We start from the raw sequence: 27,340 nt of genomic DNA on the forward strand, positions 1-27,340 counted from the left end.
GCTGGCGGAGAGTCTTGCTTTCAAGCTGTGAAAAAGCACAGCACCTGCAGAGCACAATGAGGCGAAGTGCACGAGGTGTGCCTGTGTGTGGTGCGTGTGTGTGAAAAAATAAAAATGGAATGGAAACAGCTGACTGATGTGTTCTAGAAAAATGTTGAACAAAGCTCTAAATAAAAAGGGGGTTCTATACCAACTGGAACACTCCATACCATATGAATTCTGGTTAATGAAGGTTTTACGTTAAGACTAAGTTCTTTGAGTTACCATGGAAATTCAGCAGGCTTGTGGAAATTTGGTGTAGTAACTACAAATTCCTTGACAGCAGGGAGCATGTCTTCCTACACTTTGTAGGTTCTCAGTAACTGTTGGTTGAATGGGCAAATGAAGTTAGTTACACGTACACTATCCTTGAGTTAGGCAATATAGTATTATAACCATTTAGCGCTCAAAACAGGGATTAGAGAGGCTAAGAGGTCTCAGTGCTGCTTACGCAGAGTCAGGACTGGAACTCAACTTTTTACCTTTCAACCCAGTATTCGTTTTTTATTTAAAGAACATATTCTTTGAATAAAGAATATATTTTATTGTACACTTTATTGTACAATATAATGTACATTTTATTGTACAATGTAAAAAATTCAGAAATATGATGGTACATTCAGTATAAGCAATTCTAATACTGCCATCTTATTTGTGAGAGAGACAATAGGGAAAAGGGAATCATAGGTATTTTTACTACAGAGAAATAGTTCCCAAAGCCCTCAAGTAGGTGACTTGAGGAGTCACCACCAAGAAGGAGGTTAACGTGGAAAAAAGTCTTACTCCTGCAGCTGTGAGAATCCTCAACCCAGCATCCTGTCGATCAAGAACTAGTATACTGCTCAGGCTGTGAAAAGGGAAAAGGACTCACATGAATGTGTCAAGTACATAGTTGTAGGCTTGCGTTCCTACCTGAAAATCCTGGGAAGGTATTATCAATACATAATTGATTATAAAAATTGTGATGAATAATGTTAGATATTGCTAAGTGAGAAGAAAGAATGCACTTATATTGACTACAGTCTTGTGTACTCACAAATAGCCCAGACACATTTGATATATTGTAAAAGGTTGAAGAGTAATTTGGATCAGCCCACTTGCTCAGATAACTAGAAAAACTGGTGCGTGTGTGTGTGTGTGTGTGCGCGCGTGCGTTCTCTACTGCTTGAGGGTGCTGAACAACTAACGAGATGTGAAGAATCACTGAGCAAGAACCAGGAGACTATTGAAACCTGTGAGGTGAGCCCGGCACATGGGGCCATATTTCCTGTGAGAAAGTTTGCTGATTGCAGAAGCAGCACCTGTCAGAGCAAACTTCGGACTCCAGGGCCTAGAAAAGACGGAAGCACTTGGTAAACCTATGTGCTAATCCCTGCAGGGACTATTTTCTGGCTTTGAACTATCTCGATTCCAGAAATCAGATTAAGGTGATCCTAAATTACTAATGTCCCCAGGAGCCTAGCAGAAGCAAATGCAAGTCTCTAAAAATAGCATCATCCTAGGCTTCAAATTATATCTGTAGTTTATATAGTTTAATACAATGTATAGTGCTAATTCAAAACAACAATATTAATAATAAAATATCTAGACAAAAGTAAGATGATATGAAGGAAAATGAGTAGAAACAACAGACAATGGAAATGTACCTGTAGGGGCATACTGGTGTAACCAAACTTAAAAAAAAACTATATTTACTGTTTAAGGAGATAAAGGATAAGATTAGGAATTTCAGGAGAAAACTAGAAACAAAAAAAGTATTTCAGTTTTGATAAATTATCACAGTAATAAAGGAAATAATTAGATGCACAGAATTATTTGATAAAATTATTGTCAGTTTAAAACAAAACTCTTAGTAATAGGGGATAAAAGGGAATTTTCTTAGTCCAATAAAGGATAACTATCAAAAATCTACTGCAAACAGGCCTGGCCAGAGTGGCACAGTGGTTGAAGCGTCATTCCATAACCAGAGGGTTGTGGGTTCAGTTCCCCATCAGGGCCTATTTGTAGGTTGTGGGTTCATGTCCTGGTGCAGTTGCCTTTGACCCTGGTCTGGATGCGTGTGAACACCGGTCCTGGTCCTGGCGTGGATCCCAGGTCTTGGTGCGTAGGAAGGAAACTGACCACTCAGTGTGAGGGCTATGTTTTTCTCTCTCTCACTTCCCCTCTCCCTTCCTTTCTCTCTTTAAAAAAAGATAAAAATAAAGAAAAGCAAATGAAAATGTCCTCGGGGTGAGGATTTAAAAAATCTACTGCACCCAGCAGATTTAGCAATGAAATGCTGAGACTGAACTCTCTGAGATTAGGAACTAGGCAAGACCACGCTATCTCCGTCTATTCAACTGGAGGCCTTAGCAATACAACTACAAGGAAATGAAGGCTATAGGATTGAAAAGGAAGAAGTAAAACTGTCATTACCTAAATGAGTGATCGACATGTAAAAAATGAAAAAGAAGCTATGTTTTATGTTAGTGGAGGCAATATAAAAATGCCAACCAACAAAAAATAAAGTTAGAAAAATGCCATTTACCATAGCATCAAAAAATATTAAATTTCTAGGAGTAAATCAAACAAAATATATATAGTACCTAACGCATTACTGAGAGAAAATTAAAGACCTAAATAAGTGGACATACCACATTAACTGGTTAGAAAATTCAGTATCATTAAAAAATGGCCCCAAATTCATTTATGGTTTCAAAGCAATTACAGTCAAAATCCCAAAGGGTTTTTATTTTTGCAGATCGACCAACTGACTCTCTTATTTATGTGCAGATGTAAAGCACTTCCAAGAACAGCCAAGACTTTCTTGGAGAACAAGATTGATGGATTTGTTTAACAACATATCACAATATGTTATTAAAGTCATATGAAGTAATTAAGACAAGAGAGTAACTGTGCAGAGACAGATAATTAAGCCAGTGGAATGGATTAGACAACCCAGAGAGACCCGCGCACACTGAACATACGTGACAAATACGGCACTGCCGAGGGCCTGGGAAAGGAAGGTCTTTTCCATAGATCGTATCAGAACAATCAGACGTCCACGAGGGAAACAAGAAGGAGATACAGAAATCATTTCTGGGTGAATAGATTTAAATGTAAAAGGCAAAGCAATAAAATTTTTTAATAATAATATAATTTTAACCCTACAGTAGGGAAAGATTCTTTAGCAGTACACAAAAAGCAGTAACCATTGCAAAACATGCATTTGACTACATTAAAATGGAGAGTTCATGTTTCTCCAATAACACCAATAAGAGAGTAAGAAAAGGGGAGGACAGAGTGGGAGAAGATGTTACTACAGAAATCAACTAAGAACTCACATCCGGAATATCTAAAGAGCACTAAAATCATTTTTAAAAATAAGCAAGAAACTTGAAACAGGCATTTCGCAGAAGAGGATATCCAGAGGGCCAATAAAGACAAAAAGGTGGTCAGCCTTTTGGTGAGCAGGGAAGTACAAATTAAAACCACAATGAATTGGCTCTTCTCACCTACCAGGATGATTAATGAGTTGGTGAGGATATGGAACAATAGGAAAATCTCATGTGTTAGTGACATACTCACTTAGGAAAATAGTTTGGTAAAATCAAATATACCAGGTTGTGCCAAAATAGTACACATGTGTGCCCTAGAGATAAAGAATATTCACAAAAGCATAATTCATAATAGCCAAAAATAAACCTAGATGCCCATCTATAGGAGACTGGAGAAATAAATTATGGCATATTTATACAATGACTTGAATTCTGTTCAGTAATAAAAATTAATGAACTATGGCTACAAATAACAAGGATAAGTCACATAAACAATTTTGAATGTAAGAATTCAGACACAAAAGAATATGTACATATTATGTAATTTCATTTATATGAAGATTTAAAAATTCAGGCGAAACAAGACTGTTTAGGGATGCCTCCTTTGTAGTAAAGCTAATGAAAACCGTAAAACTCAAGATAATGACTTCCTTGGCGGGGGAGGGGAGATACTGATTGTCAGGCGCTTTCTAGATTCCATGTTTCTCGACCAGGTGGTGGTTACGGGGGTGTTCCCTTTATGGAAAATGTTTGAACTGTACGTTTTGGTTTTTTGTATTTTCTCTGTGTTAGAATTCACAGTAAAAAATTATTTAAAAGAACACCAACACGACTATTAGTAAAGAAGGGGCATGCATCTTCCTATGAGCAAGAAAAAAGAAGTGGTACTCTGGTCATGGTAATCTTCAAAGGTTTCTCCCTGACCTGCTCAGTAAAATAGAGGGCATATTCATTCGGTTCATCCCAAAAGCTCTGAAGAAGGAACCCCCACACCCCTTGTAGGCCCCTGCCTGTGGCACTGCTCAAAACTTTGTATTTTGTTCTAAGTGTGATGGGAATTCTCAGGAGGCTTGAGAACAAAGGAGTGATGTGATTTGATTTTATTGTTTTGTGGTGGTTTTAAAAAAAAAATTTTTTTTGTAGTGGTGTTCAATCAAAAAAGTTTAGAGACTATTAGATGAGGGAATGGCATGAGGAAATTATTTTATTAAAAGGAAAGCCAATGTCTTTTTTCGATAAACAAGAATTTATTACACGCATAATTCCACGGCCTGAATGAGCAGATATGTGCAGAAGTTGCGATATGAGAAGATTTTAGTCAAGAATAAGCATGTCTGTATGTAAGCTTGTTCAATCTGGAATTTGTTGCTTAAGGGTTATGTTATCATTCTCAGCAATTTGATTTAGGAGACGTCTTGTCTACAAGATAGTTTCTCAGAATCACTTTCAACTCTGACTCCTCCCTTCTTAAATTTTCTTTTTAAAATTATATGTGCAAATTAATTTGTTTAAAGAACTAAACTTTGAGTAATCATCTTGGTGGCCACTGTGTTGAATATAATGTCAGCCAAGACGTTTCAAAGTGGCTGCCTGTGGGCAGAATGTGTCCGACAGAGGTGCTTCGTTTGGCCTGCATAGTGCTTTAAAAGAGTTGAAGTCAACATTTGAAAATCAGGGCTTTATATGGCAATCTAGATTTCTGTCTTCTCATGAAAATCAGAGGATCTAGCAACCTACCTTGGACCTGAGTTCCCCACAAGGCAGCAATCAGCTGGAGTTGAGTTGGGCAGCCTCCTTTAGATGCGGCGTGTCCTTTCCAGGCCACCAGCCTCCCCCGCATGCTGCTCATTTGTATTATACTTTATGCAATAGATTTAGATTAGAGACCTTGTCCTAATTAATAGTAGGACAAGTTATTTAATGTGGGGGGCATCTGGACAGTTCCTGTACATTCAGAGTATCCTTTTTCTTTTTACGCTTTTCTAGGAATCCCCTATCCCAGAAGACAAAGGCCGCCGATTTGTCTTCTCTTATTTTCTAGCCACTGACATGATCAGCATCTTTGAGCCTCCGGTTCGCAATTCTGGTATCATTGGCGGCAAGTACCTTGGCAGAACAAAAGTTGTCAAGCCACACTCTTCGGTGGAAAACCCCATCTACTATGGCCCTGGTGACTTCTTCATCGGCGCTGTGATTGAGGGTAGGTCTAATCACAGTTTGGGCTTCCCAACTAGCCATGTGAGTGGATTCAGTTAACTCTTGTAAGAGGCACTTAGGCTGCGTTCCAGCCAAGGTAAAGCTAAGATTCTTCCGTATGTGGCCCAGTGTTTTACTGTCCTTCCTTATCTTTTCAATTAAACTGTAAATTGATTGCATTGTTTGGCTATAAATACAGACCCTGAACTTCCTAACACTGAGCAAATGACTGCATGTAAGTTTAGGGAGCTGTTGAAAGTTCATTACTCTAGGTCACAAATAAATGCCTGTCTGTGAATTCCTCGTTGCAGGATCAGTATTATTTCACCCCTGACTGTGTGATAAAAACACAACAAAGCTAAGTGTATTTCTACCCTCCCCCCCAGTGTTTAGCCACCGGTTCATCATCCTTGATATAGACGACTACGCTTTGAAATATATGGAGAGCAATGCTGCCCAGTATTCACCAGAAGCCCTCTCATCAATTCAGAACCATGTTCGAAAGCGAGAAGCTCCTGCATCAGAATTAGAAAAGTATGTTTGATTGTCTAGAGCCCATTTTCACTTTGGCACATATGACATATTTGGGAAATAATTCTTTTTTTTTTTAACAGAAACCTGTAGTTTCTTTTTTTTTTTTAAGATTTTATTTATTTATTTTTAGAGAGGGGGAAGTGGGGGAGAGAGAAAGAAATGTCAATGTGTGGTTGCCTCTCAAGCACCTCCCACTGGGGACCTGGCCCACAACCCAGGCATGTGCCCTGACTGGGAATCGAACCAGTGACTGTTTGGTTCACAGACCGGCACTCAACCCACTGAGCCACACCAGCCGGGGCTCAGGAAATAATTCTTGATAAAATGTTGGGTAATCACATTTTAGATTTTCAGATTTTCCTCACCAAGTAGAGTTATTGGCCATACACAAAAGGTTTTCTGGGTCCAGGAAAACAATTAGCAACTTAGAATATTTTCAGTGTTTTTAATTTAGCAAATAATTATTGAATGCCTAGTACGGGCCAGATAAAATCACTGGCTCTTGGGCTTTTCCAATAAACAAAATACAGAGAAAAGAAGTTGCTTCCCTCATGGAGTTAACCTTCTAAGCAGAGGGAGATAGCCAATAGCCAGCATAGGTAAATGATGCAGTATGTTAGCTGATGAGTGCTATGGAAAAATGGAGCAAGATAAGGCGGATACGGGTTTCTGGAGAGTGGTGGCGGATTGCGGTTGATCAGGGGAGGTGACACCTTGGAAAGGTGACTGGAAGGTAAAGGAATTAGCCACGCTGGTATCTGGAGGAAGAGCTTTCCAGGGAGAGGGAATGCTGAGTGCTAAGGCCCTAAGTAGCAGCATGCCTAGGCTACTGAAGTTACCCTGGCAAGAAGTAGGCCAGTGAGAGTGGCAGGAATGGGCTGAGTGAAAGGCAGAGGAGTGGGAGCTGGAGTTAGAAGATTAGCAAGGGGCCAGATTGTGTAGGACCTATTGAGTCTTCGGAAAGATGTTGGCTTTCCTCTGAGTGAAATGGAAAGCAGCTGTGGTGTTCTGAGTAGAAGTGGCAAGATTTGATGTATGTTTTAAAGAGCCATTGTGTTATGAATAGACTAGGAGAGAAAGTAGGAGAATACCGCCCTAGCCCAGGCAAGAGATGATGGTGCATGGACCAGGGTAGTATTAAAGACGGTGAGAGAAGCGGTCTGGTGTTGGATATATCTTAAAGGTAGATTACTTAGGGGACATAGGAGAGAGAGTAGTCAAGGCTAATTGCGGGGTGTTTGGCCTGAATAACTGGAAGGAAGGAGTTGCCATCGTCTGAGATTGAGGACGATGTTCCTTTGGGGTCAAGGAGCTTTTTTAGGAGGAGAGGATTTCAGTTTTGGCTATACAAGGTGTAAGACAGCTATTAGATACCCACGTAGAGATATCAAACAGGCTGCTGGTGTAGAAACCTGGAGTTCAGGCAAGAGGCCTGGGCTGAAGATGTAAATGCGGGAGTTGTTGGCATATAGGTGATATTTTAAGCCACGGGACTGGGTGAAGTCTTCTGGGTGCAGATAAAGAAGAGAGCTGCAAGGACTGATCTCTGCGGTCCTCCAACACTCAGAGCTTGAGAAGAGGAAACTGAGTAAGACGACCAGTGTGGCAGAAGGAAGCCAAGTGCGTGTGGTACCTGGGAAACCAAGCGAGGAGAGTGCCGTCTCTGTGCGCACAGTGATCGGGGCCATGAAATGACCGTGTAACACAGTCCCAATAATCAGCGGGAAAATTCACCGCAAGAATTACTGTTTAGTCATGAAAAACTCTGATGGTTGTAAATATGTAGGGAAGTGAAAAGTAGTCATACTAATTTTTATTTAGTACGCTGTAATTTAAAACATGGGCAACATGGAAAATTAAAGTGTTTTATTTCCTTGTAAAAAACTTATCAAGAGTAGTAGTTTAAACAGTGCTTGCTGCCTTTTTCTCACCGTATAACTTATACAGAGCGAACATCTTTTCTGTGCCCTGGCAAATTGTCATATCCTCGCTAATTTTGGATCAACTTCCAAAATGTTATTTTTGCTTTCAGTGTCGTGGAACATCTCCTAGAGTTCCTTTAACGACAGTGAAATGTCTCGGAAAGTGTCTTTACCGTGCAGTGTTTTGCTGGCGTCTGGGTTATGGCCATCCCTTTCCCCACGATCACTCCTCACTGCACGCCCGCCAGCGGCCTCACTTACTGAGGCCGAGAGCCACTGGAATGGCAGCGGCGTTGGCATCCCCACAGTCAGCTCTCTCTTCTATAACGCCGTTAGGTTGGATTCAGATTTTACGTCCAGCGTTACCACTTTTTATTTCTTTGTTGCACTTCCATCTGTGCTGGTCAGTTCTCGCTTTTGTAAAACCTCACATGGGTTCATCACTGAGAGACCGGGAGGCCACTCAGCTACACACTTTGTTGTCTGTGTGTGAACTGAAAAACAGATGCCCAGTGACCGGTCACCAACAGACTTTGAAAGCAGTGGTATGATTGTCACTGGTCATGATATGTATGCATCTGTTACGTATGTACTAGTAGATTCAGAGGACTGAACACCTGACGCTGAATTTGTACTTTATGCAGTTACTCACAGTTATAAGCTGGGGTGAGTGAAATTTGAACCATGTTGTTGAGAGGCTGGGCTACTTAAACAGTAGTAACTGGAACTCATGCATGTCAGAACTGTGCAAAGAGAAAACTGCCCGTATACCAAGGAAGACACACTAACTCACCTTGTCAAATGGGGATTCAGCGATGTAGGGGACGTTGGGAACTTAATGAAGAGTTTCAGTTGAATGGGAGTGGGAAAACCAAAAACCTGATGGGAGGGGGTTAGAGAGAATGGGAGGGGAGGAATTCAAGAACGGACGGGTGGACAAATGGTGTGAGGAGGTTTGGTGCAAAGGGCAGCAGAAATGGGGCAGTAGCTGGTAGAAGAGGAAGTGGAGTTAAGACAAGAGTTTTGTCTGTTTGTAAGATAGCATGTGTATTTGTAAGTGGGGAGGATTCTGTGGAGAGGGAAAGCATTGACACCTGTGTGTGAGAGAGGGGAGGTGTGTGGAGCACGTGGGAGAGGGTGGGGTTTGGCACCCACGCGGAGGCACTGGCTTTAGACACAAGCACCAACCATCCATCTTGGGCAGTGGTTCTGAAATCTTCGGTCTCAGGAGACCTTTATACTCTTAAAAACCCAAAAGGGTGTTAGTTTATGTGGTTTATATCTGTTAATATGTACCATGTTAGAAATTATATCTGACATTTAAAATATTTATTAATGTTTTAAAAACAGTAATAAACTCATTTCATTTTAATGCAAGTAATAAGATTTTATGAAAAATAACTACATTTCCCAAACAAAAAAATTAGTGAGAAGAGTGGCATTGTTTTACAAATTGTTTTGCACATCTCTTTAATATCTGACTTTATTAATAGAAGACAACTCTATTTTCACCTGCTTCTGTAATGAGCCACTGTGACTTCATTCATCACATAACCTTTGGAAAACTCCATTGTGCATTTGTGAGAAAATGAGTAAAAAACAAATAATGATTAACTATTATTATGAAAATAGTTTTGACCTCACGGACTCCCAAAGGGCCTCAGGAGCCTCCAGATGTCCTGGGATTAATCTTCGAAAGCTTGGTCTGTGGTAACAGTTAGAAGGTACAATGTGGGGGGTACAGATGCTGGTTGTGGTGGATATGGTCGAGGGGTTTTGCCGACTGTCTCATTGTTACCGATGTAGTTGTACAGTCAGAAGAATGAGGTTGGGGAGATGTTGGAGGTTTCAGGAGAGAGGAAATTTGTAAAATGCTCTATTCTGTTGACTACATAAATAAAATAAATGCAATGAATATAAAAATAAAGTGAAAATACACATATTGCATTACTTTGTCTGCTACTGAGAAGGGAAAAATGTCAATTATAACTGATATTCACCATCAGTTAAAAAATGCACCCTGAATCCAGAGTGTATAAAGTGTGGGGAAAAGTGTTGCGCCAACACTGATGAAGCACGGCCACCATCTCGGAAAGGGGGAGGGTGACTGCACTGGAGAAGCAGAGTGTGGTGGCTGGGCAGCATAAAGGCTGAGTTGGCATTCACGGTCATACGTTTAGTACAAGCACTTCTCAGAAATGTTTCTGTAATTTTTTCATGTCTGTGAAAATTCCAGCAACGCTAGAAAGCTTCTTGCATTGGCATACTCCCCACAGAATCCTTTTTATTTTTTCTCTGATTTGGTAATGATAAAAAGATGCTACTATGGCACTTAGAATGAGATAACCAAATCAAATAAAGAGAAATTCAAGTTCTGGGTTAAGAGATCCATTGCTCTCTTACTTTGATCCTCACCTTTTCTCTCTCCTCTTGTGATGAGTCAGAGAGAGGAGTGAGAGGAAATGCTTGGAACCCAAGTGTCACGCCTTCCATGTCTTCTAGCCATTCTGTCCTTGGCCTCTAACGCCTCTCATCTGGCAAAGAATCCATCCGCTCTAAGGAAACACAAGTCCTTGATTTGACTAATCATGGTAGAAGTCCTGAGAGGAGGGTCCCAAGTACTTGTCAGGCCTAAGTACTTTTTGTGTCAAGTGTCAGTTATCAGTCGTAGTATGGTGAAATTCTTTTTCTGAGCCAGGAAATTAAAACTGTGCATAGGTAATTGAGCATTGACTTTATTTGAAGTTCTTTTTGGGTTTGGGGGCCTCATTGCAATATATTGAACTCAGACTTAGAGATAACAAGTGCTCATTAACCCCTCTACGGGAATCTGCATGTGTGAATAGCATGAAAACACACATGTTTGTGGATATTACTCTTGTCCTGTTAGCGTGTCCACTTGTGCTCTTCCGCTCCAAGAAGACCCTGCTCCCCTGTTCAAGGATCCTTCTAATCCTCTTTTTCGCTTCCAGCCACCTGTCTCAACAGACATTTCCAAATATGCTCATTTCATTGTCTGTTTTCCTTAGGCCCCACACTCTTCCACATTCACTTTGCGGTTGGTCTCAATTATGAGAACAAATGATCCAACGTGAACTTCTTCAGTTTTCTCACTCTTCACGTTAGGACGTTTTTGTACGATCAATCACTCATTTTCTCTTTAGCTTGTTGTCAAAGGTGAGTAGCTCCCCTTTCTCCAAATATCACTCTTCTATTTTATGTTTTTCTTAATTTTTTATTTACTGACTTTAGAGAGAGAAGTGGGGGAGCAGAGAGAGAGAGAGAGAGAGAGAGAGAGAAGGATAGATCAACTGTTGTCCCACTTATGTATGCTCTCATTGGTTGACCCTTGTATGCACCCTGACCGAGAATGGGGCCAGCAACCTCGGCATAATGGGACAATGCTCCGACCAACCGAGCTGCCTAGCAGGGTCTGTTTTATGCTTGTAACTGCCTCCTTTCTGACTACTCCTTATAACTCTTCATAAATTGCTTTCCTCAAGTTTATTGGTTGTTTCCAAAGCCAATGGTCTCTTATCATTTATTCATTAATTCAACAGATATTTGAGCTTGCACCCTCTGCCAGACCTTAATAAACACTTAAGCAAATATGTGAAAGAATAAGGAGCTCATAGTCTAGGACAGGAGTTGGCAAATTTTTTGTGAAGAAGTAAGTAGTAAATAATTTGTTTTGTAGGCCATACTGTCTCTGTTGTAACTATTCAACTCTACTCTTATAGGGCAAAAGCAGCCATAGACAAATATAAATAAATGGGTATGGCTGTATTACAATTAACTTTTATTTAGAAAAACCAGCAGCAGGCTGGCTTTGACCCGTGAGTTGTAGTTTGCCAACTCCCTGGTCTAGTGTTTAGCCTTCTTCATCTACATACATATTACTCTTTACCACTTGCTTTTTGAAACCCTCTCTTGGGTTCTAATAAGTCAGAGTCTTTGTTATTTTTCCTACTGCTCTTTTTTCTTACTTCTGTCAAATAGGTTGGTGTTTCTCAAGGTCCTGTTTCTGGTCCGTAGTTTGCTTTCTCTAGACTCTCTTGAAATCTCCCCTCATCTCATTGCAGGTTGTCTAAATAAGTTGCTCTCTTCCTGACCATTCTCCTGACTCTGTTCCTCAATTCCTATCTGCCTACTGAGTTGTGTCTTCATCCAGCTGAGTCACCAGCATCTCATGCAACTAAAAATGAAACCATTGTTGTTTGTATCTTCCTAACACATCTGCTCTTTCTTCCCTCTTCTTTCTTCTGTTTATCTGTTGCATGAAGTTGAGACAATAGTGACTTGTGATAACAGATATAAAGTAGCAAGTCTAGTGCCTGGCGCACAGGAGGCAAACAATGAATGTTAATTCCTCTCTTCCCCTCGATCATAGCAGAGTTCCATTTGTCTTGATTTGAGACCTTGGAGATACATTTGACCTCTTCTATTCTGCACTATATTCAACAGGCTGCTAATTTCTTTTTATTTTTTTCCTGTCTTTTGCCTCTGACTTTTCCTTTTCATTCTCACTACCATTTCTTAAAGAACTCAATCAGTTAGGAGTTGCACTCGTCTGCACGTAACAACAACAGTGACAACAGACGGACTGACGTTAGCTTAACCCAGAGGAGGTCTGTGTTTCTCGGGAACACAGGGTCTGGTGGTGAGCAGTCTGGAGCTGGTGTGGTGGCTTTACGATGGCACCCTGACTGGTTCTATTTCTCCTCTCAGATGTCCTTAGCAAGTGGCTTTTGTCCTCGTGCTTTGTCACTCTGTAGTCACAGAGTGAAAGTTCTATCTCCAGCATTACAACTACATTCCAGTCAGAAGAAGGGGAAAGAGAAAAGGATAAAATGCTGAAAAGCTAATCTCACCGTGTCTTTCCTGCTCTTAAAGGGCTTATCCAGAAGCCCCACCTGGCAACTTCTGTTTACATCTTATTGTCCCGTCTGTGTCACTGGCGACTCCTAACTGCTACAAAATGAGGGCTCTGTTGGGAAGAAGGAGAGGATGAGTTGGGCAGGTAACCAGCAGGCTCTGCCATACTCCTCTTACTGCTCACCTAGGCTTCCCCAATGCATCTTAACTCATCTTCCCACCTCCAACTCTTCCTTAATCCATTTCATACACTGTTACCAAACGAGTCATCCTGGAATTTGGGTCCAAACTAATCAATCACAGTAACCTCCACCCACCAATTTTACTGAGGTATAATTGACAAATAAAATTGTATATATTTAAAGTGTACAATGTGATGATTTGATATACTCATACATTGTGAAATGATTACCACAATCAAGTTCATTAATCCATCCATCATATCACATGGTTACCATTTATTTTTTTTGTACATGTGGCGAGAATGCTTAAATCCACCCACAGTGAGTTTCAAGTACACAGCACAGTATTAGTAACTGCAGGTGCCATACTGGTCATTAGATTCCCCAGGACTTTTTCATCTCAGAACTGAGTCTGTGCCCTTTGACCAGCATTCTCCCCTTCCCCACAACCATTTTCTTCTCTGTCTCTGTAAGTCTGACATTAAGTGTCCCACACATACATGAGGCCATACAGTATTTGTTTTTGTCTGGGCTCTTTCACTAAGCATATGTCCTTCAGGGTCATTCATGTCACAAATGTCACAAATGGCCGGATTTCTTTCTATGGCTGGATTTAATCCACATATTCCATTATATATATATATATATATATATATATATATATATATATATATATATTCCATGTGTATATTCCTTATATTCATATATATACATATATAATAAAATCACATTTTAATCCATCAGTGGACACTTCACTTATTTCCATATTTTGGCTGTTGAACATGAAAATACAGATGTCTCTTTGAGATACTAATTTTGTTCACTTCAGATATATATCCAGAAGTGTGACTGCTGGATTGTGTGGTAGATAGTTCTATTTTTAATTTTTTGAGAAACCTCCATACTGTTTTCCATAACGGCTGTACCAATATACAATTCCTACCAACAGTGGGAGTATTCTTGTCCAGTGTTCCTTTTCTCCACATCCTCACCAACTTGTCATCTCTTGTCTTTTTGATAATAGACATCTTGACAGATATGAGATGATATATAGTGGTTTTGATTTGCATTTCCCTGATGACTGGTGACGTTGAGTATGTTAGCATGTACCTCTTGGCCATTTGTGTGTCCTCGTTGGAAAAATGTCTATTCAGATCTTTTGCTCATTTTTAAATCAGATATATTTTGCTATTGAGTTGTATGAGTTCCTTATATACTCATATTTTAGATATTAATCCCTTATCAGATATATGGTTTGTTCTATGCTCTGAATATTTGTGTGCCTCTAAAATTCCTATGTTGAAATTCTGATGCCACGTGTGATGATATTTATTAAGAGGTGGGACCTCTGGGAGGTTATTATCTCATGAGGGCAAATCCCTCATGAATAGAACTAGCGCCTTTAAAGCAGGTCCTAGAGAGCTTGCTTCCCCTTTCTTCTCGATGAGACTCTGGCAATGAACCAGGAAGAGAGCTCTCACTGGCCACCACGTGGAATCTATAGCACCATGGCCTAGGACTTGCAGCCTCCAGCTAGAACTGTTGTTTGTAAGTCACCTAGTCTCTGGTGTGTTGTTATAGGAGTCCAAATGGACTAAAACAGTTTGCAGATAACTTCTCCCATTCCTAGGCTACCTTTTTATTTGGTTAATTCTTTCTCTCTCTCATTTTTTTTTTTGCTAGTCCTTTATTTATTTCTTATTAAATTTACGGGGGTGACATTGGTTAATAAAATCATATAGGTTTCCAGGGTAGATTTATAAGTACTTCTTTTGCTGTGCAGAACCTTTTTAGTTTGCTGTAGTGCTACTTGTTTATTTTTGCTTTTCTGTTGTCTGTGGTTTGGGGGTCATATAAAAAATTCATTGCTAAGACCTATGTCAAGGAGCTTTTTTTCTGTTTTTATTTTCCCTAGGAGTTTTATACTTTCAGGTCTTATAGTTGAGTCTTTAATTCATTCTGAATTAATTTTTCTGATTTGAATAAAATAGGGATTCATTTTCATTTTTTGTGTGTAGATACCCAGTTTTCCCAGCACCATTTGTTGAAGAGACTATCCTTTATTGTTGTATATTCTTAGTTGCCTTGTCAAAGGTTAGTTGACCACATACTCGTATGCATGGGTTTATTTGGGGGCTCCCTCTTCCATTGCACTGCTTTATGTGTTTGTTTTTATGCTGGTACTATGCTGTTTTGATTACTGTAACTTTGTAATGTAGTTTGAAATCAAGAACTGAGATACCTCCAGCTTTATTGTCCTTTTTCACCATTGCTTTGGCTACTTGGAGTCTTCTATGGTTCCATATGAATTTTTTTCCTATTTCTGTGAAAAATGCCATTGGAATTTTGATAGGGATTGCATTATTTGTAGATTACTTTGGGTACTATGGACATTTTAACAATATTAATTCTTCTAACCCAGCAACACAATTCTTCATCAATTTCTTTCATTAATGCCTTACTGTTTTCAATAAACAGGTCTTTCACCTCCTTGGTTAAATTTATCCCTAGCTTCCGGCGAAGAAGGAGGTGTAGGTATACACACTGTGCCTCCTCGCACAACCAAAAGAAGGACAACAACATTTAAAAACAAAAAACAACCAGAACTGACAGAAAATCAAACTGTATGGAAGTCCGACAACCAAGAAGATAAAGAAGAAACACTCACCCAGACCGGTAGGAGGGGCAGAGACGGGAAGCTGGGGCAGAGAGGACTCGCATCAAGGCAGTGGCTGGCAGACCCGGCGAGGTGGCGGGTTGTGGAGCGGGGCAGGCAGTGTGGCAGCTACAGACCCCACAAGGTGGTGGCTGGCAGACCCCACGGCCCCATATTTGCGCATACATAAACCAGGAGGAATGGCAGAGGAGTGAAGCAGACCTTGCAACCCAGGGATCCAGCGCCGGGAAATAAAGCCTCAAACCTCTGATTGAAAACACCTGTGGGCGTTGAGGCGGCAGCGGGAGAAACTCCCAGCCTCACAGGAGAGTTTGTTGGAGAGACCCACAGGGGCCTAGAGCATGCACAAGCCCACGCACTCAGGAACCAGCACCAGAGGGGCCCAATTTGATTGTGGGTAGTGGAGGGAGTGACTGATAACCAGCAGAGAGTGGAGCAAGTGCCATTGCTCCCTCTCGGTCCCTCCCCCACACACAGCATCACAGTGCAGAGACCAGTATTACCCCACCCCGGTGAACACCTAAGGCTCTGCCCCTTTATGTAACAGGTGTGCCAAGAAAAAAAAAATTGGCCCAAATGAAAGAACAGATCAAAGCCCCAGAAAAAATACAACTAAGCAATGAAGAGAGAGCCAACCTACCAGATGCACAGTTCAAAACACTGGTAATCAGGAAGCTCACAGAATTGGTTGAATTTGGTAGCAAATTAGATGAAAAAATGATGACTATGCTAAGAGAAACAAATGAAAATGTACAGGGAACCAGTAGTGAGGGGAAGGAAACTGGGACTCAAATCAATGGTGTGGACCAGAAGGAAGAAAGAAACATCCAACCAGAAAAGAATGAAGAAACAAGAATTCGGAAAAATGAGGAGAGGCTTAGGAACCTCCAGGACATCTTGAAACATGCCAACATCTGAATCCTAGCAGTGCCAGAAGGAGAAGAGGAAGAACAAAAACTTGAAAACTTATTTGAACAAATAATGAAGGAGAACTTCCCTAATCTGGCAAAGGAAATAGACTTCCAGGAAGTCTAGGAAGCTCAGAGAGTCCCAAAGAAGCTGGACCCAAGGAAGCACACACCAAGGTACATCATAATTACATTCCCCAAGATTAAGGAGAAGGAGAGAATCTTAGAAGCAGCAAGAGAAAAGGACACAGTTACCTACAAAAGAGTTCCCATAAGACTGTCAGCTGATTTCTCCAAAGAGACCTTACAAGCAAGAAGGGGCTGGCAAGAAGTATTCCAAGTCATGAAAGGCAAGGGCCTACATCCAAGATTACTGTATCCAGCAAAGCTATCATTTAGAATGGAAGGGCAGATAAAGTGCTTCTCAGATAAGGTCAAGTTAAAAGAGTTCATCATCACCAAGCCCTTATTATAGGAAATGTTAAAGGGATTTATCTAAGAAAAAGAAGATAAAAAATATGAACAGTAAAAATGACAGCAAACTCACAGTTATTAACAACCACACCTAAAACAAAAGCAAAAGCAAACTAAGCAAACAACTAGAAGAGGAACAGAACCACAGAAATGGAGATCACATGGAGGATTATCAACAGGGGAGTGGGAGGGGGAGAGAAGGGGGAAAAGGTACAGAGAATAAGTAGCATAAATGGTAGGTAGAAAATAGACAGGGGGAGGTTAAGAATAGTGTAGGAAATGTAGAAGCCAAAGAACTTATAAGTATGACCCATGGACATGAACTATAGGGGGGGAATGTGGGAGGGAGGGGGTGTGCAGGATGGAGTGGAGTGAAGGGAGGGAAATGGGACAGCTGTAGTAGCATAATCAATAAATATATTTAAAAAATTTTATCCCTAAGTATTTAACTTTTTTAGATGCTATTATAAATGGAATCATTTTCTTAACTCATCTTTCAGATAGTTTACTGATTTTTGTATGTTGATTTTGTATCCTGAAATTTTACTGAATATGTTGACTAGTTCTAACAATGTTTGGGTAAAGTCTTTAGGATTTTCTATACATAAGATCATGCCATCTACAAACAGATACAATTTTACTTTTCCTTTCCTGTTTGGATATCTTGTACTTCTTTTTTCTTGCCTAATTGCCCTGGCGAGGTCTGTATTGAATAGAAGTGGGGAGCGCGAGCATCCTCGTCTTGTTCACTGTGCGGCATGATGTTACATGTGGACTCGTCATGCATGGCATCCATCATGTGGAGGCACATTCTTCCTCTACCTGATTTGTCAGAGGTTTTACCATGAGAGGGTGTTAGATTTTGGCAAATGCATTTTATGTATCTATTGAAATAATCATGATTTTTATCCTTCATTCTATTAATGTGATATAGTACATTTATTGATTTGGGTATGTTGAACCATCTTTGATACAAAGGATAAATCCCACTTGATCATAGTGTATGATCCTATTAATGGATTGTTGGATATGGTTTGCTAGTATTATGTTGAGGACTTTTGCATCTGTGTTCACCAGGGAAACTGGCCTGAATTTTCTCTTCTTGCAGTGTCTTTGTCTGTCTTCAGTGTCAGGATAATGCTGGCCTTGTATTATTACAATAATTTAGGAGTATTCCCTCCACTTCACTTTTTGGGAAGAGTTTGAGAGGGATTGGTACAAATTCTTAAAATGTTGGTAGAATTCACCAGTGAAGTCACCTGGTTCTGGATTTTATTGTTGGGAGATTTTTGGTTACCTGATTCAATTGGTTTGTTCTGATTTTCTATTTCTTGATGATTCAGTCTTTGTACATTGTATGTTTCCATGATTTTTTTGTTGTTTCATTTCTAAAAATTTTGTACATTTCTTTCAGGTTATCCAATATGTTAATGTATAGTTATTCATAGTAGTGTCTTATGATCCTTTGTATTTCTGTGATTATCAGTTGTACATTACATTTCCTCTTTCATTTTTGAGTCTTCCCACTTTTTTCTTAGTGTAACTAAAAGTATGTCAATTTTGTTTATCTTTTTTTTAAAAACCAGCTTCTAATTTTGTTGATCTTTTCTATCATTTTTCTAGTCATTATTTCATTTATTTCTGTTTTGATTTTATTATTTGCTTCCTTCTGCTAACTTTGAATTTAGTTTTTTCTCCTTTTTCTAGTTCCTTGAGGTATAAAGTTAGGTTGTTAATTTGAGATCTATGTTATTTCTTAATGTAGGCATTTATTGCTATAAGCCTTTTTCTTGGAGTTGCTTTTGCTACATCCTATATAGCAGGGCTCCAAATGGGCATCTGACTTCGAGTTCTAGCTTACCTTCCTGTGTACTTTGCACTCCAGACAAACAGGTTTATTATGTTAACCTTGGGCGTTTATGCCCTTTCACAGGCTGTTCCCATTGTCTGTTGTTTACTTTATTCTGAAGGTCCAAACTCTCACATCCTTCAAGGCCCAGGTTGTATGCCATCTCCTAGGGTGGTCCTTCCCGACCCTCCCATTGTTTGTACCTCTCGTAAATGGTAATGGGCATTTTCTCCCCTTGTCAGTGAGTTTAAAGTCTGTGTCTTAACTCCCCTCTGGAGGGCAGGGAGCCTTACTAAAGACACGTTACTTGTACTAAACTGTTTATTCAAAAGCTAACATCGAGCCGTACATATTCAACACATACAACAGTTGTTAGCTGAGTGATGAATATTGATACTAGGACTGTCAAAAGAACCTTAACAGCTAATGCTGGGTGTGTCTGCTGTGTCAGGTACTAAGTGCTTTATATGCAATAACTCACTTAATTCTCACAACAATCTTTATGAATTGGCTTCCCTTAAAAACGTCCATGTTACAGCCCTGACCAGCGTGGCTCAGCTGATTGGGTGTCGTCCCACAAAGCGAAAGGTGGCTGGTTTGATTCACAGTCACAAGGCTTGATTCACAAGCCTGGTTTGTAGGTTCAGTCCCTGGTCGGGGCATGTATAAGAAGCAACCAATTGACATTTCTCACATTGATGTTTCTCTCCATCTCTTTCTCCCTCCCTTCCCCTCTCTCTAAAAATAAATAAAATCTTAAAGAAAGAAAACTTCCATATTACAAATAAGGAGACAGACACAGGGCAGTTAAGTAATCTACTCAAGATCATGCAGACCTTAAGTGGCAAAGCTGGGATTTTGAATCAGGAACTCAGATCCTAGAGCCCATGCTCTTACCTACAATATATTCTGCCGTGCCGAGGAGAAGCACCAAGAAATAAGGGACATTCTTAGTTCAGCTTCCTGACTACCTGAAGCTCTCTGAACAAGTGCCTGCCTGTCCTGGGAGTGGGTTTTCCTGCAGTGGGACAGAGTGGAGGCCCTGGATCATGGATCATGAGCTAAGGTCCGGCCAAGGGGTCACTGCTGAACCTTTGCAATTGTAATGCCCACACTTTAAATCTCCAACACATTGTTGGTATCAAAGAATGCCCATCACCAAACTGCATCCCCCCCAAAAAAACATAAGAAGGAAAGAACAGTATTGCAGACTATTTGCTCTTTGAGGAAATACGAATTCTGTTTAGTTTTTGCTGAGTGGGGGCTTCGCAGGAGTGCTCATGGCAAAATATTCTAAGAACAGACTGACAACTATGACGTCTCTCTTACCCATGTGAGATTAATCACCCTATAAAATCACATTTGCTGTTATAGAAAGTAAAGGCAGGGCATTGGAGGGCTTGGCACAGAGTCCTCACCCAGCATGTTGGGAACCCAGCCACCTCCCTCAGCTGGCAGTCCCTCTTAAGGATAATCAGCCAGCCCCTGCGTTCCTGTTAACCCATGGAACAAGTCTTGGCTTGCAGCTCTTCTGACTGAGGCCCCTGCAATAAAGTAGGGGTTGTAACTCTGACTAGCTCTGTCTTAAACGGTATCACCTGTTGCAAGCTCTCTGCATTCACTCCGTCTTACTCGAAGGCAGCAGATGCCAAGGGCATTTCCCTTGTCGTGTGAAGCAGTATGGGTGCCTGGTTTCTGCAGGGAATGGAGAGTTATCCTCTCTTCCCCCCAGTGACTGGATGACCACATTTTAAATTGGTATTTAAATTCGTATGCTCCAGGGCTCTTCTCCAGCTGGGATGATACAGAAGACTGAGGCTCGACTGCTTTCTGACACCGAAGTAGTTCCCTGGCAGTCCTTCGTAATTCCGTATGGATGTTGGAATTAACCCATCAGATAAACATATCGTACTTTTATAATAAATAATTCCAGACAGCATTTAGGTACTGGACACCTTTAATTATAATTTTAGTGTTTTTGTCTTACTGCAAAAGTAATATACACAGAAAAAAAATACTCAAGTAGTAAAAATTAGTAGATGCAAATAGAAATAAGCAAAAATATTTTTTAAAATCCTAAAACCCAGGGGTGAGTAGTTCTAATATTTTACTTGATATGCATATAAAATGGAGTGATTCTGAAATACTGTTTATCAGCTTTTTTTACTTGATGGTATATCATGAACACTTCTGACCTCATAAAATATTTTATGGTATACTGATAGTTAATTTTTTGAGTAAGTATTATATTCATATGGGAGATATATATATATATATAAAGGGACCAAAGAAGAGTTTTGCTCCCACCCTATCTTCCCCGTCTTCCTTCTTCCTACTGGTTACCATCCATTTGCAGATTTTCATTGTATAATATAAGCACCTTTAAACATATGATCTCATACCCCCCACTTTTACACAAAAGCTAGCATTCTATGTACACCTTTGCGCCTTGATTTCTCGCTAACCACATACCTTTCTGCTCTTCCTGCAGCGTTGACGGTGCTGCATTGTCGTTACGCTGGCCGATTGTAGTGCGTGTTACTTAACCAATTCTTGATTTTAGGACACTTTGTTTTTATTTAGGCTGTCTCAAAGCAGCTTTATTGATGTATCTTTCTATACAAGTTATGATGATTTTCATAGGATAAGTTATTTGAAATTCTTCTCTGGGCTGTTGCTTCATATTTTCAAATTGAGCAAAAATATTTTTGCTCAAAATATTTGGTCCTAAAAGGTTATACAATTTATACTTCTTCCAGCAAGGATCGCTGTCAGTTTAAAGGGAAATAGATTAAAAGGGCATTTGGTTAAAAGGAAATAAAAGGCTATTTGGAACAGTGAACTTTTTGAATATTATATCACAGGAAAAATAGGGACAAAAAGCAGTGGTGAGTTGGTGTGTGAAGTCCTTTCCAGTGAGAGGTGGCCGGGCGCGGTGGAAAGAGCACATGAGCGCTTATGTGAGATGCCGGTTCTGGCCTGGCCTCTGACATGAGGCCTGGGCAAGTCACTAGGGTCCCCCAGCCTGTTTTCTCAGAGTTGAAAAACGGAGGGGTGCTTACTGAATTTATTTGAGCCACCTTTTATTCCAAAACAGATCTATGAAGATGAAACATGAGAGAGCTTTTTCCAGCTCAAAAATTCTTTAATTTTATAACTGCACCTTCATGTTCAGAGGAAATAAAAATCGAGCTTCTGCCTATCCTGGTTGTGATTTGGAGGGGACACGCCCCTTTTCCTAATGCTCTGGCTTACTAACCTCTCTTCATTTCAGAAAGTGCTAAGCCCAAGCTTCTCAATCCACTGCACCAAGCAGTCTCTTAACTTCCATAAATAACCTTTACAAAATTCAGAGTGGCTTGGAGAGGGAATGTTAAAAGTACAAGAGATCCCTGACTGCATAAGTTATCGATAAATATTTTTCAAATTCAGACATTTAGTTTTAGCTGATGTAACATGGATGATGCAGATCACGAGACCCCCACAAATGAGGAACGTGGGATGGCGGTGGCGTCAGATCTGGCTCTTGGTGGGGCAGTGATTTAACAGATGGCAGCATGGGAGGCTGAGTGTCAGTTCCCACGCTGCCCCTGACCAGGCTGCCTTGACGGGGAGATCACCCGCTAGCCAGGCAAGTGTTCAGCAACTGGTCAGCTCGCCGTTGAAGCCGTTTGTCGTTAGAAGCTTCCCCGACTGCACAAAGTGAGAGCTTTGGTCACTGAAATGAGATTGGTCAAGAATAAATTCCATGTTCTGTCATTTCCTTCTTTTGTCTACAGCAAACAAGCTGAAGTGGACCCAGGAGTGCAAGAACTGGAAGCATTAATAGACACAATCCAGAAGCAACTGAAAGACCTTCCTCGCAGAGACAGCATCTGTGAGGCATTTCAGACTTACGACAAGGAAGCTTCAGGATTTGTGGACAAAGAGGTGTTCTTTAAAACCTGTGGCTCTCTCAACATCCCAGTTGACGACTCCTTGATTAAGGAGGTCAGTAGGAGTTATTCTTGCCCGCCGATTGCAGAGGCCGAGCACCGTTCATTCTTTCCCAAAGACAATCACAAATGGCTCTTGTTTTAACTGGGGAAGATCCAGGATGCTCCAACTAGGTCTCCTCCTCAGTCCTGATTACGGCCTTCCCCTTGCTTCTCTCATTGGCATTCTTTTCCAAGTGCTGTTGCACGGCGTCTCGTTAAGTGCTATGGGGCCAGGCAGCCCAGAGAGGCTGGTGAGATGTGGTCCTGGAGGGGCAGCCCTGAAGGGGCAACTCAGAGGCAACTGGGTTGAGCGGGTTGGTGGGCAGCCTTTGACAGCCTTCACAGCAGTAAGTATGTTAGCCCACCTATATATAGGACTAGCATGGAGAGGGCATGACTGCTGCCCAGGCACAGGAGAGGTTGCATGGTGACATGGACCGTCTCCTTCTAGAATTTTCATGAGTTGAACCCCTTTAGCCAGGGTTCCCCCAGAAGTCAGACAAAATTCCTCCCACCTCACCTGTGACTGTGACTTATTCTTACTAAGAACACTGAGGTGCTATAGACCTTAAAGATCTTTTAGCAACAAGGAATATTCAGAGTTAAGATTTATTTAGGGAAGGCGTTAGTTGAGGGCTAGAGTGGCTAGGTTGGAGACGAAGACATTTTGCAGACAGAAACATTAGCATGGAGCGGGGAAGGCGGACAAAAGAGTACGTGTTCGAATGGGCCAAAGCCCTTTTAGCTCCCCGGATCTCAGGCTGACAGCACACCAGATTTTGACTTTTCAGTCACGTGTACTGTGTGTGGGCCCGACGTGAGAGCAGCTGCAGTCAGTGGGAAGTGGGGCAGGGGAGGGGGTGGGATGGGTCTGCCCGTGTCTTACGAGGTAGCCACAGCAAATCGGCCCCACCCTCACAGCCGAGCTCCAGAGGCTGCGGCCTGGGCAGTGACCTAACGAGGTCCTGCTGCTGGGCTGTGAGACAGCAGCCCACACAGGCTGGGTGGCCAAAGTCTTGTATTTGAATATAAAAGCAATTAAAAGTGATTTTTAAAAAAGAACATTTAAAAAAGACAATGCCCTTGTAAATGCATTGTCCTGAAATCCCGGGCAGGCCATTTACTCTGAGGTTTGATTTTCTTTACTGTAAGAGGGGATAATATCTGACCTACCTACTGGGTTCACGGGGTCATTTCAGGACCAGCGGAGGACATAAAAACGCTGAACTGGCCTACAAAGGCTGGGGACCATTGCTGCCGTGTGCACGCTGCAGTCACGCCGCAGGCGGCCCACACGCCCACTCACCTGCTCTCGTTCTCTTCCACAGCTAATCAGGATGTGCTGTCACGGAGAAGACAAGATCAACTACTACAACTTCGTCCGTGCTTTCTCAGACTGACCTGGCTGATGAGAGAATGCAGTACAGTCCTTTGAGGTTGGACCCACACTTTGAAGTGTACCTTGTATTCTTTGTAGACGCATTTACAGAGCTCTTGAACTTTTATTTACATATATATATATATACACACATATATAGTATGTATATATATATGTATATTTTGTTCTTGTATTTCTGAAGTCTAAATTAAATTGGACCTTGCAGGAGCTAAGATTGGTGCCTTATTGAGGGAGGTAGGGGTAGGGGTGTTGTGACGGTTCGTTCTATGTGGAACCGGGTTGACTGGGCCTTGGGGTACCTGGATATTTGGTCCAGCATTGTTCTGGGTGTCTGCGAGAGTGTTTCTGGATGTGATTGACATTTGAATTGGCAGACTGAGTAGAGCAGGCTGCCCGCCCCAGTGCTGGAGGGCCTCATCCAACTCATTTTGGGCCTGCATAGATCAAAAAGGCTGGCCCTTCCCTACGTAGGAGAGAATCCCCCTGCCTAACTGCCTTCAAACCGGGACATCAGCTTTTTCCTGACTCTGACTCAAACCAAAGTGTCAGCTCCTCCTGAGGCCCAAGCGTGCTGGCCTTCAGACCGGAGCTACGCCACCAGCTCCCATGAGTCTCCTCCAGCTTGCTGACTGCAGATCTTGGGGCTGGTCAGCCTGCATAACCATGTGAACCAACTCCTCAGAATAAATCTCATTCTCTCTCTCTGCATCCTATTGGTTCTGCTTCTCTGGGGAACCCTAGTACAGGTGTACAATGCTGAAGAGCAGGAGAAAAGATAGAACTTGCTAGAAGCACCATTTGGGGTTTTGGAAATAAGCACGCAGTACTAGCATTGCTGCTAAGCCAATGTCCCTGCTCACCTGCCTGCTTGCGCCGGTATTACAGGGACATCCAGCACAGGTTTTCAAAGTGCGGTTCTAGGCCCATTGGTAGATCTGAATTTTTAGGAAATGAAACAGAAAGTATCAAACTGTGGTGCGCGTACATAATAGGGTATGTACTGTTTCATGAAACTTCGTTTCAGCAGAGTGTGTATTTACTGGGTTGTTACGTAAAATGTATTTGTTGATGTCGTTTGTAGTTAAAAAAGAAGAAAGAAAATTTAGAAAACTCTGCTTTTAGACAGCCTGCCTTGAGATAGAAGGAAGAGGCCAGTAGCACTTAGTGGTTTTCTGATGAGCTTGGATGGACTTTCTAGAATCAGAGCTGTTCCTCAAGGTCAGCCACCAACTTCATCCTTATAAATGCTGTCTCAGATTCCTCCCTCTACCCGAAAAGTGGTGTAAGTGAGGATGGGTTTTACACGGTAGAGGATGCCTGGCCCTCTCCGAACTAGCGGGGAACTTCCGTTGGTTTGACCTCTCCTGGTGAGCCAAGCCGCCTCTAACCAGCTAAGTGAAAGGCCTGTAAATGCATTGTGTTGACGCTCCCCTTTCTGCTCCAAGTTGCTATATCAAGAAGAATCCGCGTTTTGTTTTGTTTTCTCAAGTCACTCATAACTATTTTAAGAGTCTAATTTTTAAGTATTTAAAAGCTCATTTCAGTCTAAAATAAAAACACAGAGTTCTATCCTGCCTGCCCCAGCTCAGTCCTCCCCCAAGCTTGGAAGCATGTAGTGAGTGTGTGTGGGGCGGGGGGGAGAGGAAGTCAGGGAGTATGTCAGGCAGATATAGTGGGTTTCTTCTTCCTTCTGGTTTCTGTTCCTTTTGCCCCCATTCAGCCATATTGCTGTTTCTGGTCTTTATGGTGTCTGGAAGGGTAGAGGTAGAACCCAGAGGAAGAGGGCAAAGTCTTATTACTGTGGCTGGCAAAATCCTAGGTACCATCAGGGCATTAATTAGAGGCTGGCTGGTTCTCCCAGGGCACCTTTCTCTGATGCAGGTGGCCCCGTCTCCAGCTGACCACTTAGCTCTGATAGTACACCCCCTTCCAGGCTCATCCTCTCAGATCTTCTCGGAGGCTCGCCCTTCCAGGGCATCCACTCTTGCCCAGCATCCCCCTTTGTATCACTCTCTGGGCTGTACAGTTAGGCAGCTCAGCCAGTCCCTTCCCTTGAGAGTTGTTTCAGGTAAAGGTACTCCAGATCTTGTGCTCCTCAAGCCACAGGGGGTACACGTCAAGCCTGAGGCTGTTCAAGCACTCCCATCAATGTGTTTGTGGACCTGCAGCTCTCTGAGGGCCCCTTTCCAAAAATCTGTGCTCCCCGGTGATGGCTGCATCTCCCTGGCCTCCATGGACGAGAGAATCTGCAAAAGTTTTGGGCCCTCTTCGGCAAGCCTCCACGGAGCTGCCCCAGTCTGTGGTATGCGGAGATATGTGCCAATTTGTGTCCTTAACCAAAATGGAGGCCGCAGGGAAAAGGTCTCACTTACCGTGACATCCTCTTACCTACCCTGTGAGAGCCAGGTGCTCATAGCCCTTGTAAGGTCAGTTCTGACATCTTTTCCCCGTTTATTCTCCTGTCTCTTTTCCATTGCAATGGGGACCAGGATTTAAAAGTCAGCCTGCTCTGTTAGAGAAGTGTCTCGGGGTAAGATTGGCACTATTCCCACATATGCCTTGAGTTGCTGTCCATGCCTCGTCCTCCATGTTTCCCCAAGATGGAGAAGTTGAGATCTGCCAGCACCAGCACAGGGGGTAACAGCTACTTCACAGAAGACCAGAGCCAGCGGGTCATTGCCGTGGTGTCCCCACTCACTGCTTACCACTGCCAGTTTATGCGGGGCATCCAGGTATAGGAGCCACAAGTCAGAGCGGATCGGTTTTCCGACTGAGATCCTGCATGGCAGTGCCACCAGGAGGGGTCACTTAGGCTCCCTTCTGCTGCAGTCCCACCTGGCATGCATGTGGGGCCCTGTGACGGAAGGGAGCTGAGCGTTAGCCTGCAGTAAGCTCTGTTGTGGGAAGAAGTAACCATCCTTTGATTGGGCCACCAGGGAGCTGAGGCAGAAAGACCTGGCATCACCTATTAGCATTTGCAGGAGAGGAGCA

The 27,340-nt window shown here is 41.9% G+C and overlaps 1 protein-coding gene across 3 annotated transcripts in view; it reads left to right on the forward strand.

Moving 5' to 3' along the window:
* The window catches only part of EFHC1 (EF-hand domain containing 1), a 72,327-nt gene extending 47,771 nt beyond the window's left edge, over nt 1-24,556 (forward strand). For 2 of the 3 annotated variants that reach the window (XM_045193264.2, XM_024557810.4), the window contains 4 exons: nt 5,343-5,556; nt 5,939-6,086; nt 22,753-22,963; nt 24,279-24,556. In XM_045193264.2, the coding sequence (XP_045049199.2) occupies nt 5,343-5,556; nt 5,939-6,086; nt 22,753-22,963; nt 24,279-24,350 (645 nt within the window). In that variant the 3' untranslated portion in view covers nt 24,351-24,556. Of the gene's footprint in view, nt 1-5,342; nt 5,557-5,938; nt 6,087-22,752; nt 22,964-24,278 lie in introns of those variants that run through there. The other variant, XM_045193265.2, reaches the window with a different exon arrangement.
* The last annotated feature ends 2,784 nt before the right edge of the window (nt 24,557-27,340 follow it).

Source organism: Desmodus rotundus, chromosome 11 (assembly GCF_022682495.2).
Source record: "Desmodus rotundus isolate HL8 chromosome 11, HLdesRot8A.1, whole genome shotgun sequence".
Lineage (NCBI taxonomy): Eukaryota > Metazoa > Chordata > Mammalia > Chiroptera > Phyllostomidae > Desmodus > Desmodus rotundus.